The sequence below is a fragment of the Cyclopterus lumpus genome, chromosome 14 (genome assembly GCF_009769545.1).
Source record: "Cyclopterus lumpus isolate fCycLum1 chromosome 14, fCycLum1.pri, whole genome shotgun sequence".
NCBI lineage: Eukaryota > Metazoa > Chordata > Actinopteri > Perciformes > Cyclopteridae > Cyclopterus > Cyclopterus lumpus.
In genome coordinates, this window is record NC_046979.1 from 2,529,533 (window position 1) to 2,550,701 (window position 21,169).

The 21,169-nt window shown below is 43.4% G+C and overlaps 1 protein-coding gene across 1 annotated transcript in view; it reads left to right on the plus strand.

The window, feature by feature from the left end:
- jade2 (jade family PHD finger 2) overlaps nucleotides 1–21,169 on the plus strand; it is a 112,161-nt gene that overhangs the window by 18,981 nt on the left and 72,011 nt on the right. Inside the window, exons 3-4 of the mRNA XM_034550433.1 lie at nucleotides 263–348; nucleotides 18,799–18,956. Coding sequence (XP_034406324.1) covers nucleotides 263–348; nucleotides 18,799–18,956 — 244 coding nt within the window. The remainder of the gene's footprint in view (nucleotides 1–262; nucleotides 349–18,798; nucleotides 18,957–21,169) is intronic.

Consider the following 21,169-nt stretch of genomic DNA (forward strand, 5'->3'; position numbering starts at 1 on the left):
TTATTAAACCTCTTAATAGATCCTCACCAGTCTTCGTGTTTGACTCAGGAGGCCTTGAACTCTCAGCCTGTTTATTTATTTGTGTTTGTATTGTGAACAAATCTCTCCAGCGGGACAATAAAGTTCCTTTGTAGTGAATCTGAATGCCTCTGGTTCTCTAAAAGGACTCTTTTAGTCTCTCTTGCTTCCACTGAGCATGGTGTCATATTTATATTTATATTTATATTTATATATATATATTTATTTTATTTTATTTCTGCAGGTCAGGTGACGTCGTGGTCCCGGTCGTCCAAGAACACGGGCACCAGCAGCACTTGGGTCCACCACCAGCACAAGAAACCATCAGAGGTGAGTCAGCGTTTGGGCGTGCACACACACACACACACACACACACACACCTACACACACATGCCGTGCACACACACGCGCACACACACACACGCTCACGGTTCCCCTCAAGTGGGCGTAAAAAAAGAAAGAAGAAGAGAAAAGGAGCGAACGCGACTTTTGGAGATCCCCGGTCACGCTGCTTCTTGCTGCCGGCACCAATCGATCCCCACCGGCCCGACCCGGATGACTCGGTTCCTCACGGCAGAGTTAGTTTAATTCGTCATAAAAATACACAATTCAAATGATAAGGAAATCAAACATTTTAATGGGTTGAAAGTAAACGATTAGTAGTTTTAAAGAGCTTTGTGTAAACAGCTCGTAGTCCGTCTTGTTTATTCAAAGGCTCTCACCAAAACAAGTCATTATGAAACTAAATTATGAATAGAAACCATATGACAAGTGGAAGTGAGGCTCAAATCTGTTTTTAAGGAAGAACTCTGCTCTCGCTCGTTTGAAGAGTTGTTGAACTGTCGAGCCATTCGGAGATATATTTAACGTGGGCTCTTAAAGAGCATTGTTTCGTGCATATTTAAACACCTCTGACGTCAAAATGTGTCAAATTGTTAAGAAGTTATTGAACAAAATGAATGAATAGCATCATTTCTCCCATGAGGCGCGCATTGCCCCCGAAATTGAAGCTTCCTCCCCCTCAGCTCCTTCCAGTTCACCACAGGCAGTAGGAGGTCCTGTCAGCAGCCCCCCCCCCCCCCCCCCCCCCCACGCTGCTCTCTTTGTAAAAACAAGAAGAAGAAGAAACTCGACGTTTCACCGTCATTCTTTTCTTCGTTCTTTGACGTCTGAACAAAGAAAAGAAAGAAGCCCACTTCTTTCTGCAAAGTTTAAAAGTCGTGAATGTTTCATCTGAGGAAGGAAACGGTGTGCGACCGGGTTGTCGTTGTTATTGTTTTGGTGTGTGTTGATGTGTTGATGTGTTGACGTGTTGACGTGTTGACGTGTTGACGTGTTGATTTTGCGTTTCTGGATGAATCGGAAGAACAGAACTTGAGATTACAATATATACATGAAACTCACAATATAATTACACTGAGAGGGTCGACTTGGTTTAGTCAGAGAAGATCTTGCAGTCTAGTTTATATATATATATATATATATATATATATATATATATATGTATTTATGTATTTATATATATTTATATATATATATATATATATATATATATATATATATATACCATTTATAAGTAAGCAATAAAAAATGCACAATATATACAAAAAATGTAATAGAATTATAATATAAAATTCAATTAACTTTTCTTAATCCAAAACCAGAGATTAAGTTTAATTGAGTTAATTAGTTTAATTGAGCACTGAGGATGATTCTGTGAACGCCTTCCCTTTTTAAAGAAAGTTTTTTTTTTTTTTTTTATATCCGCGCACGCAGGGAACATATTCGGTCCCGTGGTTAATGGTTAGAGGCGCTAATCGAGCCTGAGAGATAAGGGGAAAAACATCTGTAATGTTTCTGACTACACACACACACACACACACACACACACACCGCACACACACACACACACACACACACCGCACACACACACCGCACACACACACACACACACACACACACACACCGCGCACACACACACACACACACACCGCACACCCGTTGCGGGGTAATTTCTGTATTCAAATATTTTTTCGTTGTTTTTTTTTTTTTCTGTCTGGTTGTTTTGTGTTTTGAGTCTGAAAACCAGTCATCCGGTAACAAGCCAGTAGTTTTACATTTTTGTTTATGATGTGTGTTGATAGATTTTCTTTTTTTTAATTTTTTTAAGTCATCACTTGTTGCTGGGCAGATTAGCGCGTTTGATTAAATGACTACTAAATGGGCACACTTTCGTCTGCACTGCCACACTTGATATGTATAATAATATTATATTAATATATGATAATATGTCTCCCAATCTGATCTCGAGTATCTGGACGGAGCTTTAAATTAAATATTGATGAACATATCGGTGTGGATGATGCAACATGGGGAACATTACACATATTGTGTTACTTGCTTTGTTTGCCTTAATGACTGTGTAACAGCACCCTGGTTGAGGATGTGTTGTTGTTGAGGAGTGCGTAGTGTTTGAGGCCCGGAGGATGATGCTTTTTTATAAAGGTCATATAAGGGTCAGAGGTCATATATATATACATGTAGCATCTCCGTGTGCAGAGCCTTGTTATCCCGTCTTCATGGGTTGTGGCTGCAGTGGAAGTGGGCAGGTATTGTTTTATTAATACATGGTCCTGGGTTATTTAGTACCTGCACATGTAGCCCAGTGCTCATGCAGCTCGGTCTCAGACCAGCGGGACTGTCAACAATCGCTGTTCTGTTGATGCAAAAAGTTTGTATTTTTTCCTCTTGGATGTCGAAACACAGCTGAGCAGCACGAATCTTCTTCCTCCTTATTTTTTGTCAAGGTCATGACCGCAATGAAGGACGTCGGGAAATGAACTCCAGGCATCGGCGAGCTCTGTGGACCGTTGTCGGGTGGTTTACTTTTTAAATTATTTTTCAAAACGTCTCACACGTCTCATTGTTCCAATGCTCCAAATGTCACTGTGCGTTTCCAGGTGTTACAGGTGTCACAGGTGTTACAGGTGTTACAGGTGTCACAGGTGTCACAGGTGTTACAGGTGTTACAGGTGTCACAGGTGTTACAGGTGTTACAGGTGTTACAGGTGTCACAGGTGTTACAGGTGTTACAGGTGTTACAGGTGTCACAGGTGTTACAGGTGTTACAGGTGTTACAGGTGTCACAGGTGTCACAGGTGTCACATGTGTCACAGGTGTCACAGGTGTTACAGGTGTCACATGTGTTACAGGTGTTACAGGTGTTACAGGTGTCACAGGTGTTACAGGTGTTACAGGTGTCACAGGTGTTACAGGTGTTACAGGTGTCACAGGTGTTACAGGTGTTACAGGTGTTACAGGTGTTACAGGTGTCACAGGTGTCACATGTGTTACAGGTGTCACAGGTGTTGGTGTTACAGGTGTTACAGTTGTCACAGGTGTTACAGGTGTCACAGGTGTCACAGGTGTTACAGGTGTCACAGATGTCACAGGTGTTACAGGTGTCACAGGTGTTGGTGTTACAGGTGTTACAGTTGTCACAGGTGTCACAGTTGTCACAGGTGTTACAGTTGTCACAGGTGTCACAGGTGTCACAGGTGTCACAGGTGTCACAGGTGTTACAGGTGTCACAGGTGTCACAGGTGTTACAGGTGTCACAGGTGTTGGTGTTACAGGTGTCACAGGTGTTGGTGTTACAGGTGTCACAGGTGTTGGTGTTACAGGTGTCACAGGTGTCACAGGTGTTACAGGTGTCACAGGTGTTACAGGTGTCACAGGTGTTGGTGTTACAAGTGTCACAGGTGTCACAGGTGTTGGTGTTACAGGTGTTGGTGTCACAGGTGTTACAGGTGTTGGTGTTACAGGTGTTACAGGTGTCACAGGTGTCACAGGTGTTGGTGTTACAGGTGTTACAGTTGTCACAGGTGTCACAGGTGTCACAGGTGTTACAGGTGTCACAGGTGTCACAGGTGTTACAGATGTCACAGGTGTTACAGGTGTCACATGTGTTGGTGTTACAGGTGTTACAGTTGTCACAGGTGTCACAGGTGTCACAGGTGTTACAGGTGTCACAGGTGTCACAGGTGTTACAGGTGTCACAGGTGTTGGTGTTACAGGTGTTACAGGTGTCACAGGTGTTGGTGTTACAGGTGTCACAGGTGTCACAGGTGTTACAGGTGTCACATGTGTTACAGGTGTCACAGGTGTTACAGGTGTTACAGGTGTCACAGGTGTTGGTGTCACAGGTGTCACAGGTGTCACAGGTGTTGGTGTTACAGGTGTCACAGGTGTCACAGGTGTCACAGGTGTTGGTGTTACAGGTGTTGGTGTCACAGGTGTTACAGGTGTTGGTGTTACAGGTGTTACAGGTGTCACAGGTGTTACAGGTGTCACAGGTGTCACAGGTGTTGGTGTTACAGGTGTTGGTGTCACAGGTGTTACAGGTGTTGGTGTTACAGGTGTTACAGGTGTCACAGGTGTTACAGGTGTTGGTGTCACAGGTGTTACAGGTGTCACAGGTGTTGGTGTTACAGGTGTCACAGGTGTTGGTGTTACATGTGTTACAGGTGTTGGTGTCACAGGTGTCACAGGTGTTGGTGTTACGGGTGTCACAGGTGTTACAGGTGTTGGTGTCACAGGTGTTACGGGTGTCACAGGTGTTGGTGTTACAGGTGTTGGTGTTACAGGTGTTGGTGTTACAGGTGTTACGGGTGTCATGTATTACAGGTGTTACGGTTGTCACAGGTGTTACATGTGTTACAGGTGTCACATGTGTCACATGTGATACAGGTGTTGGTGTCACATGTGTCATGTGTTACAGGTGTTACATGTGTTACAGGTGTCAATGGTGTCATGTATTACAGGTGTTACGGGTGTCACAGGTGTTACAGGTGTCATAGGTGTCACATGTGTTACATGTGCTACGGGTGTCACAGGTGTTACCGGTGTCACAGGTGAATCGCTGCCTCATTGTATAAACTCCTCCCAAGACACACAAGTGCTCACTCCTCCGGAGGATTGGTACATGTATATTAATAGTTATGTCATCATGTGTGCCGATACAAGCATGTGTATGCTTACGTGTGTGTGTGTGTGTGTGTGTGTGTGTGTGTGTGTGTGTGTGTGTGTGTGTGTGTGTGTGTATGTGTGTATGTGTGTGCGTGTATTCGAACATGCTAGCAGCTGTTGCTGCTCATTAGGGTCTGGTAGAAACAGCTGTGAAACTCCATGGCAGCCAACAGTGACAGGAATGCACAGAATGCCTCTCGCTCCACGTGCACAAGCCCAGTGAACGGTGCATGTGCGAATAAACGCGCACGCACACACACACACACACACACACACACACACACACACACACAGAGCCAACTCAGCCTCCAGCCTCCATTGAACTGTCTTTATTAGTCCTGTTGCTCACAAAAATAATAATAAAAACACACTTCAGGAAGTATGGATGTTGAAAAGGAAGGGAGGAAGGAAAGAAAGAAAGAAAGAAAGAAAGGGAAATCACATACTGAACCTGGTTCTGGTGGACTGTGTCATGGGAGAAATAGAAACAATGTAACGAAACATGCCCAAGAAGGAAGGACATTATTGATACATTATTGACACATAATTGACACATTATTGACACTTTATTGCAACAGAGCGACACACGGGGATCAATAAGTGTGAGCATCAAACTGCCTTTTCTCTCCTGCGTTGTGCTGTGTTGGTTCTGACGTGTTTCCCGTCCTCCTAATTGATGCTGTGGTGTTTCCTCCAAAGGATTTGTGTGAATCTGCTCGGCACAAACACTCTTTTCAAGGACAGCGTTCACGGAGGAGCATCGAGACATCTGCAGCACGGCGCTTTTGATTCGAGCTCTCAGGGTTTCTTTTGGGAGGGGGGATTGAGTTAGTTTCACATTGAATACTAATAAAATTCTCTCATCGTGAAGGTTCTCGCACGACGCCGAGAGGCGAGGAAAAGATTTGCCTTCTGCTTTTTAAACTTCTTCACTGGTGGAACAGAATGTCTTCAGTGAGTCGAGTGACTAAAACCAACATCAGCATGTTGTTGCATTCCACATATTGGTTGAAGATCCCTAATCCAAACCTGCAAATGACACCGACGTACAATTTGTAAGTGAAATCAATGACACACTCTTCAGTCGTGTTTCTGCATCATACAGTGAATGCATGTGATCTTTACTTCATTTTGTTTGGAATAAATTCAATGGTTGACTCTTCAGGAACAAAACAACAACTCCATTATCTATGCGGTCGAGGAGCTGCCTCAACACAGCGGAGGCCGAGCACCGAGGCTAGCAGCTAACGACGCTAATGGCACGAACAGTGCAGACAATGGCAACTGTGCTAACAGATCTAAGGGTGCTAACGGAGCTAACTGTGCAAACGATGGCAACGGTGCTAACAGATCTAAGGGTGCTAACGGATATAACGGTGCAAACAATGGCAACGGTGCTAACGGAGCTAAGGGTGCTAACGGAGCTAACGGTGCAAACAATGCCAACGGTGCTAATGGAGCTAAGGGTGCTAACGGATATAACGGTGCAAACTGGCAACGGTGCTAACGGAGCTAAGGGTGCTAACAGAGCTAACGGTGCAAACAATACAGAATCAGAGACAAACAGACTTCCTCCTAGACCCTCCGTGGTGCACCGATATTCAACAGCGACGCGGACAAAAGCATCGATAGATCAGCATGCCCTCTGTCTCTGTCCGGGTATCGCGTTCACACTGCACCATTTCTTCCAAAGTGTCCTGTATTTTTGCGAATGTACTGAATCATTAACTGTAGTAGAAGCAAATGAGAAAGCCATCTTTTGACGACTGAGGGGCGTTAACACGAGGCCAGCTGAGAAGAGGGTTTATTTTGGCCGAGTCTCGATTTCAACCGTCCGCATTATTCCCTCGTTGAAAACAAAGAAACATTAATCATGGAGTTGTTTTTGGTTGTTTTTATCTTCCCATAACTAGGTCACATGCCCCCCCAGCCTCCGCTTGCCATTTCACCAGATCGTCTGCCGAGCACCAAGAACCACATCAGGCTGTGTGTGTGTGTATGTGTGTGTATGTGTGTGTATGTGTGTGTGTGTGTGTGTGTGTGTGTGTGTGTGTGTGTGTGTGTGTGTGTGTGTGGTCTCCACTTTTTCTTGTCAGTGACCCAGTTTTTTACCTTTTTTTAAAAATCTATTGAGGGGAAGGTTTTCTGAGCATGTTTGCTGTCTCTCTCTCTCTCTCCCTCCCTTTCTCTCTCTCTCTCTCACTCTTCCCCTCTCTGAAACATCTCACTTCATATTCATGATTTTTTAAACACACATTCACACCTGGAAGCTGCAGAGTACAAGCACAGCCTCCACTGAGCTGATCCACTTGAGAGGGTTTTCTTTTGGGGGGGTGGGGGGGGGGGGTATATATAGACATGCCTCGTTCAAGCCAGTTGTTGTGTTAAAAGCTTGAATTCTTATTTAGAATTAGAGTGTGTGTGTGTGTGTGTGTGTGTGTGTGTGTGTGTGTGTGTGTGTGTGTGTGTGTGTGTGTGTGTGTGTGTGTGTGTGTGTGTGTGTGTGTGTGTGTGTGTGTGTGTGTGTGTGTGTGTGTGTGTGTGTGTGTGTGTGTGTGGTTTCTGTCATGCCTTCCATAACTCCTCATACTTAATGAAACGATACTCATATCCTCTGATGCTCGTGTTGTTACACCATTCAGCCTCAGCGGGCTGCCCGGTGACGGCCGTTTAGCAGCTCCACTGAGGCGGTCTGGAGGTTAAATGCCTTGCCCAAGGACATCCGGGGAGCAGCGCTCTGCCACAGACTCCAGTCCAAGACGCCTCTGGCTCCAAATCCAGTTGACTTAACCTCTAAGCTCCTGCAGCCCCTGAATATTGATATTTAAATATGGCGAAAGATCTGCACATCCCTCTCTCTCTCTCTCTCTCTCTCTCTCTCTCTTTGTTCTCTCTCTTCCTTCTTCTTAAGGATTCTTCGGGTCTCGGACTAATTTCTTTGATTACGTGATTGTGAACATGAACGGAGGGCAGAGTTCTTTCAGCCAAGAAATCACATCTGCTCAAAACGGCGAAGCGCAGCCAGTCACATCCTCATTGAAGCGGGGACAAAAGCTTAATTGCATGACCTTTTGAGCGAAGCCTTGGCAATCAGCCTGCCCTTGGCGGGGGGGGGGGGGGCCTCCACGCATCATTCGGGCCAGAGGTTCGAGATGGGGAGCCGGCGTTCAGAGGAATCTCAAAAGGACTCGTTCACTGTCTCGTCTCGCGCTAATGAGGGTTATGAAGCGCGGGTTGAGTGCTTTTCCAGAGCGAAGCCGGGCTGATGGCGGCGGATGTGACATTTGGGATCCGAGGCGGCGGAAAAGGAAAGAGAGGAAACCCTCTTTCTCTCTCTCTTTTCAAATCAATTCAAAGTGAAGCTGTCGATGGAGAGGTCGTCGCACAAAAGGACATCCGCCCTCCGAACTACGTCAGACGGAGGAAAAAAACCCGTTGAAAAACTCAAAATACTTTGGATTCGCTTTTCTCGGCCGCCGCAGCTGTTTGATTGGAAAAAAAGAGAAACATTTATATTTCAGATTTCTTCATTTTTATTAATTCGTTCACTTTTTATATCCCTGATCTCATAGGTTGGGTGGAAAGCGTCATCTCGGTCCATATTTGCCTTCTCGATAACTTATCTCACCGTAAACGTACCTTCAGTCCTTATCTGTCTTTATACCTGTCTATCGATCTCCTCCGCTGCGTTTCAGCACCCTGGACAGCGCACGCACGACAAACAACAAACAACCTACGGCGCCATGAGTCTGTTTGAGGAATAAATAACAATCTGGTTATTTTTCACGTGCTTTAAACGCGACAGGCATGTTGGACGTCCGCTAAATTCTAATTGTCATTAATCAGCTAACGGACGATTGAAGCCGCGATCGATTAAAATGGTGTGTTGGTGAAAGTGTCTGTTTCTTGCTGAAATTACTGAGTCACTTCCTCCCTCTCACCCTCCCTCTCTCTCTCTCTCTCTCTCTCTCTCTCGCCTCTTTCTCCCTCATCCTGTCACTCATCAACCCCTCTTCTCTCACTCTTAATTACCCACTCAACACTCTCTCTAATACACACACACACACTCTCTCTCACTCACTCACACACACACACACACACACACACACACACACACACACACACACCTCCCTGAGTCCTGTGGTCCTTCCCAGCAGCCAATCATTAGAGCCCGTCCCAGTGCTGTGATGTGGCTCATGCTAAAATTAGCCTCCTCTCTCTGTGAGTCGACATGTGCCATGACGCACGCTGGAGAGCAGGTAGCCATGATGCCAGAGGAGGAAACATCCAACACTCCTCTCCTTATTCCTGTATTTCACTCTCACTCCCCCTTTCCTTTCCTTTCCTTTCCTTTCCTTTGTGAGTTGCCTGAGGGAATTTTAAAGTTCCTGCGTGAGCAGTGATGCAGTGTAAATGTTGAGGGCTTTTATTGTGAAAGGTAAGAGCAAAAAGAGTGAATGTGTACTTTTGATGGGTCCTCTGCACCTTATGGGTCCTTTGCCCCTTATGGGTCCTTTGCCCCCCTCTGCACCTCATGGGTCCTTTGCCCCTTATGGGTCCTTTGCCCCCCTCTGCACCTTATGGGTCCTCTGCCTCTTATGGGTCCTTTGCCCCCCTCTGCACCTTATGGGTCCTTTGCCCCTTATGGGTCCTTTGCCTCTTATGGGTCCTTTGCCCCCCTCTGCACCTTATGGGTCCTTTGCACCTTATGGGTCCTCTGCACCTTATGGGTCCTTTGCACCTTATGGGTCCTTTGCACCTTATGGGTCCTTTGCACCTTATGGGTCCTCTGCACCTTATGGGTCCTTTGCACCTTATGGGTCCTCTGCACCTTATGGGTCCTTTGCCTCTTATCGGTCCTTTGCCCCCCTCTGCACCTTATGGGTCCTTTGCCCCTTATGGGTCCTTTGCCCCTTATGGGTCCTCTGCACCTTATGGGTCCTTTGCCCCTTATGGGTCCTTTGCACCTTATGGGTCCTTTGCCTCTTATGGGTCCTTTGCACCTTATGGGTCCTTTGCACCTTATGGGTCCTTTGCACCTTATGGGTCCTTTGCCCCTTATGGGTCCTTTGCCTCTTATGGGTCCTTTGCACCTTATGGGTCCTTTGCCTCTTATGGGTCCTTTGCCTCTTATGGGTCCTTTGCACCTTATGGGTCCTTTGCCTCTTATGGGTCCTTTGCCTCTTATGGGTCCTTTGCACCTTATGGGTCCTTTGCACCTTATGGGTCCTTTGCCCCTTATGGGTCCTTTGCCTCTTATGGGTCCTTTGCCTCTTATGGGTCCTTTGCACCTTATGGGTCCTTTGCACCTTATGGGTCCTTTGCACCTTATGGGTCCTCTGCACCTTATGGGTCCTTTGCCTCTTATGGGTCCTTTGCCTCTTATGGGTCCTTTGCCTCTTATGGGTCCTTTGCCCCTTATGGGTCCTTTGCCTCTTATGGGTCCTTTGCCTCTTATGGGTCCTTTGCACCTTATGGGTCCTTTGCACCTTATGGGTCCTTTGCACCTTATGGGTCCTTTGCACCTTATGGGTCCTCTGCACCTTATGGGTCCTTTGCCCCTTATGGGTCCTTTGCCTCTTATGGGTCCTTTGCCTCTTATGGGTCCTTTGCACCTTATGGGTCCTTTGCACCTTATGGGTCCTCTGCACCTTATGGGTCCTTTGCCTCTTATGGGTCCTTTGCACCTTATGGGTCCTCTGCACCTTATGGGTCCTTTGCCTCTTATGGGTCCTTTGCACCTTATGGGTCCTTTGCCTCTTATGGGTCCTTTGCACCTTATGGGTCCTCTGCACCTTATGGGTCCTTTGCACCTTATGGGTCCTTTGCACCTTATGGGTCCTTTGCCTCTTATGGGTCCTTTGCACCTTATGGGTCCTTTGCACCTTATGGGTCCTCTGCACCTTATTGTTCTCAGCAACTCCAATAGGACTAAAACACATGTCTGCTCGTTACATGCGGTCTTTTCAAAATAGACTTCCATCTTCACAGGAAACTGCTCAGTTAGGTTTAAGCAACACAACTTCTTCGTTAGGTTTATGAAAAGATTGTGAAATACTTAGTTATGGCTGGGTTAGCTTTCGGCAACAAAACGACTAAATTACTTTTAGGACAAGCTTGTGGTTTGGGTTTTAAACCCAAATTGACGAACAGCGGCCTCGTTTGTGTGTGTGTGTGTGTGTGTGTTACACACTGCCAGAGTGAGTGGCTCTCTTTCCTGGTATGATATGTCGCATTTCAACTGCCCCCCTCCGTAGGTTTCTGTTCTTTCTGTTCAGCGCAGGTCGAAGCCGGCTGCTAATCTATCGGCGCTCTGCAGATGGTCAGAGATTAGAGTCCCAAAAATAAGACCGACAGGCAAACAGCCTCAAACAAACAGCCTCAAACAAACAGCCTGACAGACCTCGCAGGAGCTCACAGAAGAATGTGAGGGTTGAGTCCAGGTTCAAGGACCCCGTCCGGTTATTTTTGCTTCACGGCTCACCGATGCCGTACGAAAGCATAATGACTGCATTATTCGTACTGGCGGTTGGAGCGGCGGTCGCAGAAAAGTCGTGAGCAGCAGCTGCATGTGTACAGTAGCAGCACAGTAGAGGACTAGTAGTGGCAGTAAAACCTCTTACTGGGACCAGAAGCACCTCTAGAGGAAGTAACTACTGCCAGGAGTCAAATAAAATGGTGCTAAACCCTTCAATATTTGTGGATTTGAATATTTAATCGTTTAATAATATGTTTTTATTATGTCACTGTAACTATTCTTAGTTTTGGCAATAAGAACTTCTTTTGGAGCAGATTTTAGTTTTGTCGTAATGCTTGTGACAAAAGAAGTTATGTTATAAAATACTAGTAACTGAAGTAAGAAAGTAACAGCAGTACTATGAGTGGGAGTATTAGCAGTAGTGTTCATAGCATCATAGCAGTAGTGTTCATAGTATCATAGTAGTAGTGTTCATAGTATCATAGCAGTAGTGTTCATAGTATCATAGTAGTAGTGTTCATAGTATCATAGCAGTAGTGTTCATAGTATCATAGTAGTAGTGTTCATAGTATCATAGCAGTAGTGTTCATAGTATCATAGCAGTAGTGTTCATAGTATCATAGTAGTAGTGTTCATAGTATCATAGTAGTAGTGTTCATAGTATCATAGTAGTAGTGTTCATAGTATCATAGCAGTAGTGTTCATAGTATCATATTAGTAGTGTTCATAGTATCGTAGTAGTAGTGTTCATAGTATCGTAGTAGTAGTAGTGTTCATAGTATCATAGCAGTAATGTTCATAGTATCATAGTAGTAGTGTTCATAGTATCATAGCAGTAGTAGTGTTCATAGTATCATAGCAGTAATGTTCATAGTATCATAGTAGTAGTGTTCATAGTATCATAGCAGTAGTGTTCATAGTATCATATTAGTAGTGTTCATAGTATCATATTAGTAGTGTTCATAGTATCATAGCAGTAGTGTTCATATTATCATAGCAGTAGTGTTCATAGTATCGTAGTAGTAGTGTTCATAGTATCATAGCAGTAATGTTCATAGTATCATAGGAGTAGTGTTCATAGTATCATAGTAGTAGTGTTCATAGTATCATAACAGTAGTGTTCATAGTATCATAGTAGTAGTGTTCATAGTATCATAGCAGTAGTGTTCATAGTAGTAGTGTTCATAGTATCATAGCAGTAGTGTTCATAGTATCATAGCAGTAGTGTTCATAGTATCATAGTAGTAGTGTTCATAGTATCATAGTAGTAGTGTTCATAGTATCATAGTAGTAGTGTTCATATTATCATAATAGTAGTGTTCATAGTATCATAGTAGTAGTGTTCATATTATCATAGCAGTAGTGTTCATAGTATCATAGTAGTAGTGTTCATAGTATCATAGCAGTAGTGTTCATAGTATCATAGTAGTAGTGTTCATAGTATCATAGCAGTAGTGTTCATAGTATCATAATAGTAGTGTTCATAGTATCATAGCAGTAGTGTTCATAGTATCATAGTAGTAGTGTTAATAGTATCATAGTAGTAGTGTTCATATTATCATAGCAGTAGTGTTCATAGTATCGTAGTAGTGTTCATAGTATAATATTAGTATTGTTCATAGTATCATAGCAGTAGTGTTCATAGTATCATAGTAGTAGTGTTCATAGTATCATAGCAGTAGTGTTCATAGTATCATAGTAGTAGTGTTCATATTATCATAGCAGTAGTGTTCATAGTATCGTAGTAGTAGTGTTCATAGTATCATAGCAGTAGTGTTCATAGTATCATATTAGTAGTGTTCATAGTATCATAGCAGTAGTGTTCATAGTATCATATTAGTAGTGTTCATAGTATCATAGCAGTAGTGTTCATAGTATCATATTAGTAGTGTTCATAGTATCATAGCAGTAGTGTTCATAGTATCATAGCAGTAGTGTTCATAGTATCATAGCAGTAGTGTTCATAGTATCATAGTAGTAGTGTTCATAGTATCATAGCAGTAGTGTTCATAGTATCATAACAGTAGTGTTCATAGTATCATAGCAGTAGTGTTCATAGTATCATAACAGTAGTGTCCATAGTATCATAGCAGTAGTGTTCATAGTATCATAGTAGTAGTGTTCATAGTATCATAGCAGTAGTGTTCATAGTATCATAGCAGTAGTGTTCATAGTATCATAGCAGTAGTGTTCATAGTATCATAGCAGTAGTGTTCATAGTATCATAGCAGTAGTGTTCATAGTATCATAGCAGTAGTGTTCATAGTATCATAGTAGTAGTGTTCATAGTATCATAGTAGTAGTGTTCATAGCATCATAGTAGTAGTGTTCATATTATCATAGCAGTAGTGTTCATAGTATCGTAGTAGTAGTGTTCATAGTATCATAGCAGTAGTGTTCATAGTATCATAGCAGTAGTGTTCATAGTATCATAGTAGTAGTGTTCATAGTATCATAATAGTAGTGTTCATAGTAGTAGTGTTCATAGTATCATAGTAGTAGTGTTCATAGTATCATAGCAGTAGTGTTCATAGTATCATAGTAGTAGTGTTCATAGTATCATAATAGTAGTGTTCATAGTAGTAGTGTTCATAGTATCATAGTAGTAGTGTTCATAGTATCATAGCAGTAGTGTTCATAGCATCATAGTAGTAGTGTTCATAGTATCATAGCAGTAGTGTTCATAGTATCATAATATTAGTGTTCATAGTAGTAGTGTTTATAGCATCATAGTAGTAGTGTTCATAGTATCATAGCAGTAGTGTTCATAGCATCATAGTAGTAGTGTTCATAGTATCATAGTAGTAATGTTCATAGTAGTAGTGTTCATAGTAGTAGTGTTCATAGTATCATAGTAGTAGTGTTCATAGTATCATAGCAGTAGTGTTCATAGTATCATAGTAGTAGTGTTCATAGTATCATAGCAGTAGTGTTCATAGTATCATAGCAGTAGTGTTCATAGTATCATAGTAGTAGTGTTCATACTATCATAGCAGTAGTGTTCATAGCATCATAGCAGTAGTGTTCATAGTATCATAATAGTAGTGTTCATAGCATCATAGCAGTAGTGTTCATAGCATCATAGCATCATAGCAGTAGTGTTCATAGCATCATAGCAGTAGTGTTCATAGCATCATAGCAGTAGTGTTCATAGTATCATAGCAGTAGTGTTCATAGTATCATAGGAGTAGTGTTCATAGTATCATAGTAGTAGTGTTCATAGTATCATAGCAGTAGTGTTCATAGCATCATAGCAGTAGTGTTCATAGTATCATAGTAGTAGTGTTCATAGTATCACAGTAGTGTTCATAGTAGTAGTGTTCATAGTATCATAGCAGTAGTGTTCATAGTATCATAGTAGTAGTGTTCATAGTATCATAGCAGTAGTGTTAATAGTATCATAGTAGTAGTGTTCATAGTATCATAGCAGTAGTGTTCATAGTATCATAGCAGTAGTGTTCATAGTATCATAGTAGTAGTGTTCATAGTATCATAGGAGTAGTGTTCATAGTATCATAGCAGTAGTCTTCATAGCATCATAGTAGTAGTGTTCATAGTATCATAGCAGTAGTGTTCATAGTATCATAGTAGTAGTGTTCATAGTATCATAGCAGTAGTGTTCATAGTATCATAGCAGTAGTGTTCATAGTATCATAGGAGTAGTGTTCATAGTATCATAGTAGTAGTGTTCATAGTATCATAGTAGTAGTGTTCATAGTATCATAGCAGTAGTGTTCATAGCATCATAGCAGTAGTGTTCATAGTATCATAGCAGTAGTGTTCATAGTATCATAGTAGTAGTGTTCATAGTATCATAGCAGTAGTGTTCATAGTATCATAGCAGTAGTGTTCATAGTATCATAGTAGTAGTGTTCATAGTATCATAGCAGTAGTGTTCATAGTATCATAGTAGTAGTGTTCATAGTATCATAGCACTAGTGTTCATAGTATCATAGCAGTAGTGTTCATAGTATCATAGTAGTAGTGTTCATAGTATCATAGTAGTAGTGTTCATAGTATCATAGCAGTAGTGTTCATAGTATCATAGCAGTAGTGTTCATAGTATCATAGCAGTAGTGTTCATAGTATCATAGCAGTAGTGTTCATAGTATCATAGTAGTAGTGTTCATAGTATCATAGTAGTAGTGTTCATAGTATCATAGCAGTAGTGTTCATAGTATCATAGCAGTAGTGTTCATAGTATCATAGTAGTAGTGTTCATAGTATCATAGCAGTAGTCATAAAAGGGTCTTTATTAAAACTAAACAGTCGTAGTCAGAGTAGTTTTTGCTAATAATAGCAGCACACACACACACACACACACACACACACACACACACACACACACACACACACACACACACACACACACACACACACACACACACACACACACACACCCTCTGCACCGCCCATGTCTCCAGTCCAGATCTAGATTGGACTTAATGAGTACAGCCCATATATCCACACAGCATAGTGACCCACTGACTGACTGGCCAGATGTGTGTGTGTGTGTGTGTGTGTGTGTGTGTGTGTGTGTGTGTGTGTGTGTGTGTGTGTGTGTGTGTGTGTGTGTGTGTGTGTGTGTGTGTGTGTGTGTGTGTGTGAAAGCCTCGGCACGGTGCTCTGTGTGTGTAACCTTCCCGCTTTCCCCCCGTGACGTTGAACTGGAGTTTCAGTGCTGTTATTGAAATGGGGGGGATGGTGTGTGTGTGTGTGTGTGGGGGGGGGGGGGGGCAAATAAAATGTAAAAAAAGAACAAGTAAGTAATCCCCTCTTTTTTATTTAGTTGTACTTCCCAATTTGAGTTACTAGCTTTCTATCACTCAGGTTATCAGATGCATTATAAATGTATTGTAATTGATTATCGTCCGTTTGGATCTCTGTGTGCATTAAAGTGGGAAACAGGTTGATGAAATAGGCAGTAAAAATAAACAAAAACTTAATTTCCTCATATTTCACCGCTGAAAACAGCTGGCGTATTCGTACAAATACAATAAAAATCAATATTAAGATTGTTTTGTTTTCCTTAGTGATTTTAATTCATTTATGTTTGTGCGGTGGCCCTAAACACATGAATGAATGAATGATGCCAAACTCGGCTGCACCGACAAACGGCGGTTATGAAAACCGAGTTTCCTGCGAAGACGAGCGTCCGTGTTTCGTCGAGCTGGAAACAAAAAACCAGACAGGAAGTTGCAAGATTTCTGGGCCAATTAGGATTAATCTTATTTAGAAGAAAGCTAAATGTCAATAATCACAATCACATGTTGCAGAAGTTATTAAAAGTTGATCGATGCGGTGTGTGTGTGTGTGTGTGTGTGTGTGTGTGTGTGTGTGTGTGTGTGTGTGTGTGTGTGTGTGTGTGTGTGTGTGTGTGTGTGTGTGTGTGTGTGTGTGTGTGTGTGTGTGTGTGTGTGTGTGGGTGGGTGGGTGGGTCTCTGTCCACCAGAACCATTACTCTTCATTAGCTCTCTTCTTCTTGCCTTTCTTTGTTTTTGGCTTCATGTGAAATAAAACTGACAAACGCGTCAAAGAAAAGATATATAAAGATAAAGATGTATAAAAACAAGGTGTGCACTGGTCTCAGTCTCAATACACCCCCTGGCTTTGGTCAGGACTTGGCCTCGGTTTAGGCGGTCTTGACTACAACACTTCCTTCCTCTTCCTCTTCCTCTTCCCCTCTCATCTCTCTCTACTTCCTTTGCCAGCGGGTGGTTCTCACTCGTCCTTTCCTCGCATCCTAGTCGCCCCCATGTGAGAAGAAATGCAATGAACGAGATGTGAGCGAGAAAAACGTGGAGACCACCTGCTGAGCGATGCAAGGGGAAAAAAAAACCCATCTGAGGATAGAGGAAACACTGTTTGTAGTGAAATGAGACATCCTTCCCCCCTCGGGCCATAAAACCCCCTCGTGTTTCTTTGCACCCAAAAGTAACACCACACATTTACAAGAAAAGCTGCAGCTGCAGAACATCCAGGGGAGCATTCAGACGTCTGCCAGAGATCCAGTCGTCGCTGCACACTCAGAGATTAAAGCTTTTCTAGACAAACGCTACTCAACGCCTTTCAGCATCTGTTCCTCGTGATCTTGATCTGCAGATCCCTGATCTTGTGTCGCACTGACGCTTAGTGTCGAGCGGCACTAATGACTCAAATAAAATGCATCGTTTTGAGCTGAACTTCGGAGCCATGGACCGTGTTTTCTTTTAATCGAGGATGATTCTCATCTTGAGTACTTTGAGAATGGAAGACTGTGAGGGTCTCTTCTGACGGTGGCTCAGTGGCAGAGCGGAGTCCTTCAATCAGAGGATCCGCTAGTCCATGTTTCTCTATGTATTTGCTCCCGTATCCGTGCCAACGGTGTGTGAATGTAAGATAGAGACCCGATGGCCATGGTAGCTCCTTCCACCAGGGTGTCAATGGGTGTCAATGAGTGAATGATTTGATTTGAATGGTAAAAAGACCAGAAAAGCGCTTCACAAGTACAAGTCCATTTACCATTTCCTCTAAAGGCGTAGAGAAACAGAATCTTTTAGTATATATTGTTAGCTGGTTAGTTGGTTGGCTGGTTTGTTGGTTGGCTGGTTGGTTAGCTGGTTGGTTAGCTAGTTGATTGGTTGGTTTGTTAGCTGGTTTGCTGGTTGGTTAGCTAGTTGCTTAGTTGGTTAGCTAGTTTGTTGGTTGGTTAGCTGGTTGGCTGATTGGTTAGCTAGTTGCTTGGTTGGTTAGCTAGTTTGTTGGTTGGTTAGCTGGTTTGTTAGCTGGTTGGTTTGTTGGTTGGTTAGCTGGTTTGTTAGCTGGTTGGTTTGTTGGTTGGTTAGCTGGTTTGTTAGCTGGTTGGTTTGTTGGTTGGTTAGCTGGTTTGTTAGCTGGTTGGTTTGTTGGTTAGTTAGCTGGTTGGTTTGTTGGTTGGTTAGCTGGTTTGTTAGCTGGTTGGTTGGTTAGCTGGTTTGTTAGCTGGTTGGTTTGTTGGTTGGTTAGCTGGTTGGTTTGTTGGTTAGTTAGCTGGTTGGTTTGTTGGTTGGTTAGCTGGTTGGTTTGTTGGTTTGTTAGCTGGTTGGTTTGTTGGTTGGTTAGCTGGTTGGTTTGTTGGTTGGTTAGCTGGTTTGTTAGCTGGTTGGTTGGCCTATCCAACACTTTGGTCCTGACTGAAACGGTCTCTAATGAATCCTGCTGACGTTGGTGATCCTCCGATTCTTCCTCCAGCACCTCCATGGGGTTGTTTTTGATCGTTTGACCAATCTTCTTTCTTTCTTCCTCTCCCCGTGCAGGTGTTCCGTACCGACTTCATCACGGCCATGAAGCTCCCGGACTCGAACCAGCTCGGCCCGGACGACTTCTATGTGCTATCGGACCCTTGGAGACAAGAGTGGGAGAAGGGGGTGCAGGTGCCCGCCAGCCTGGAGGCCATCCCAGAGCCTGTGGTCAGGTAGGATGCCGCCGCGCCGTGATTCACCACCAGTTGGTGACCTTTGGCTGCAGAGTCGACATCTAAACACTCTGGTGGCGTTCCCACGGTCACAAAGATCTCGGAAAGGGGTTCATGTGATTTCAACTTTTGTTTGCCTCCATTAAATAATTGTTTTGGAAAATCGCCAATGGGCCTGTCTGGAAATGTGAGATTCCAGCTGGTAGAACCTTCAGGATAAAATCTGGTGAAATTGTTGTGATCAAATGAGCTGGTGGGGAAATACCAGAAGGAGATTATCCACCAAAACATGTGTTGTTTTTAAAGATGCACAGCTGTTGTACATTCATAATCATTTTGGAAAGCTTTCTTTTCTTTTTTTTAAAAGTATATTTCATGGTTGAAAATTGCTCAAATCGCCATCTGCCGCCACGTTTGCCGACGTTTGAAGGAAGTGGGCGTGGCTTCATCTCTCAAAGGGCTCATAGCTCATAGCCGGGCGGAGAGGTTTTAAGTTGCATTGAATACATGCAGAAATCCACAATCTCTTGCTAATTGGAACACACACGCACACACTATGGGTTTGGATGCACGTGCAGGCAATGAAACACAAACACACACATGCAGACACACACACACACACACACACACACACACACACACACAGAAGCAAGCTGGTAGGCAGATGTGTGCAGATATGCACTTCGACCCACTTAAATTCACTCGTCCTGTAGATTAGTGTGGGCACTCTCTCTCTCTCTCTCTCTCTCTCTCTCTCTCTCTCTCTCGTTCTCTCTCTCTCTCTCTCTCTCTCTCTCTCTCTCTCTCTCTCTCTCTCTCTCTCTCTCTCGTTCTCTCTCTCTCTCTCTCTCTCTCTCTCTCTCTCTCTCTCTCTCTCTCTCTCTCTCTCTCTCTCTCCCCAATAAGTTATTGTGGCTCTTGTACAACTGCAGCTGCTTCACATACCCAGTGTGGTTTGTTTGGCGTTCTAGGAACTAATGAAAATGCTCAGACTGCCTGGTAATGCCTGTCAGTCAGACAAGTCACACTGGGAGGCCACACACACAGACACACACACACACACACACACACACACACACACACACACACACACACACACACACACACTGGGAGACAGACTAATTATCCGGTCATGTGAGATTTGTTCAAATGTTGCACTCCAGAAAACCAGACGCAGAGGAAGCTCACTCTCAGCAAAACGAGTAAATTAAAAGTAAAAGCTTGGTCAACTCAGATTTCATAGCAAAGTGACATATTTGGTTGCATTATAAACAAAACAAAACCACTGCTGAACATGATACGCAAGGCTGAGTAATACTGTGGTAAATGTTTTTCCACCTTTTGTCAATGGAGGTTTTTTTTTCCTCAATCAATTCAAGGACCACAAAAGAGTGGAAAAGACTCGGCAAGTTAAAGCACATTAAAAAGTCATTCGGTCTGATTAGTGCTGTAAAAAAACAGAACGCTGTCTTACCAAATGCTTAGTAGCCTAAAATAAACACTTCACAATAAAACAAACAAAAGGTAAATCAAATCTAGTGTTGCCCAATAAAATGGCAAACCTAATGAGGGAACCTGAAATTAATCGTTGACTCTCAAGTGAAAAGGCTTTAACTTGCAAGAGGAATCAAGTAATTGAAAAACAAAAAAGACCAATGTGTAAAGTGTCTTAAACTGGCATTCTCTCTACTTACCACCAGGGGGCGACTCCTCTGGTTGTATAAAAGTCTATGCTTCATGTGTTGAAGCTGCATTCTCTCTACTGGCCACCAGGGGGCGACTCCTCTGGTTGTATAGAAGTCTATGCTTCATGTGTTAAAGCTGCATTCTCTCTCCTGACCACCAGGGGACGACTCCTCTGGTTGTATAGAAGTCTATGCTTCATGTGTTAAAGCTGCATTCTCTCTCCTGACCACCAGGGGACGACTCCTCTGGTTGTATAGAAGTCTATGCGTCATGTGTTAAAGCTGCATTCTCTCTAGTGACCACCAGGGGGCGACTCCTCTGGTTGTATAGAAGTCTATGCTTCATGTGTTAAAGCTGCATTCTCTCTCCTGACCACCAGGGGACGACTCCTCTGGTTGTATAGAAGTCTATGCGTCATGTGTTAAAGCTGCATTCTCTCTAGTGACCACCAGGGGGCGACTCCTCTGGTTGTATAGAAGTCTATGCTTCATGTGTTAAAGCTGCATTCTCTCTCCTGACCACCAGGG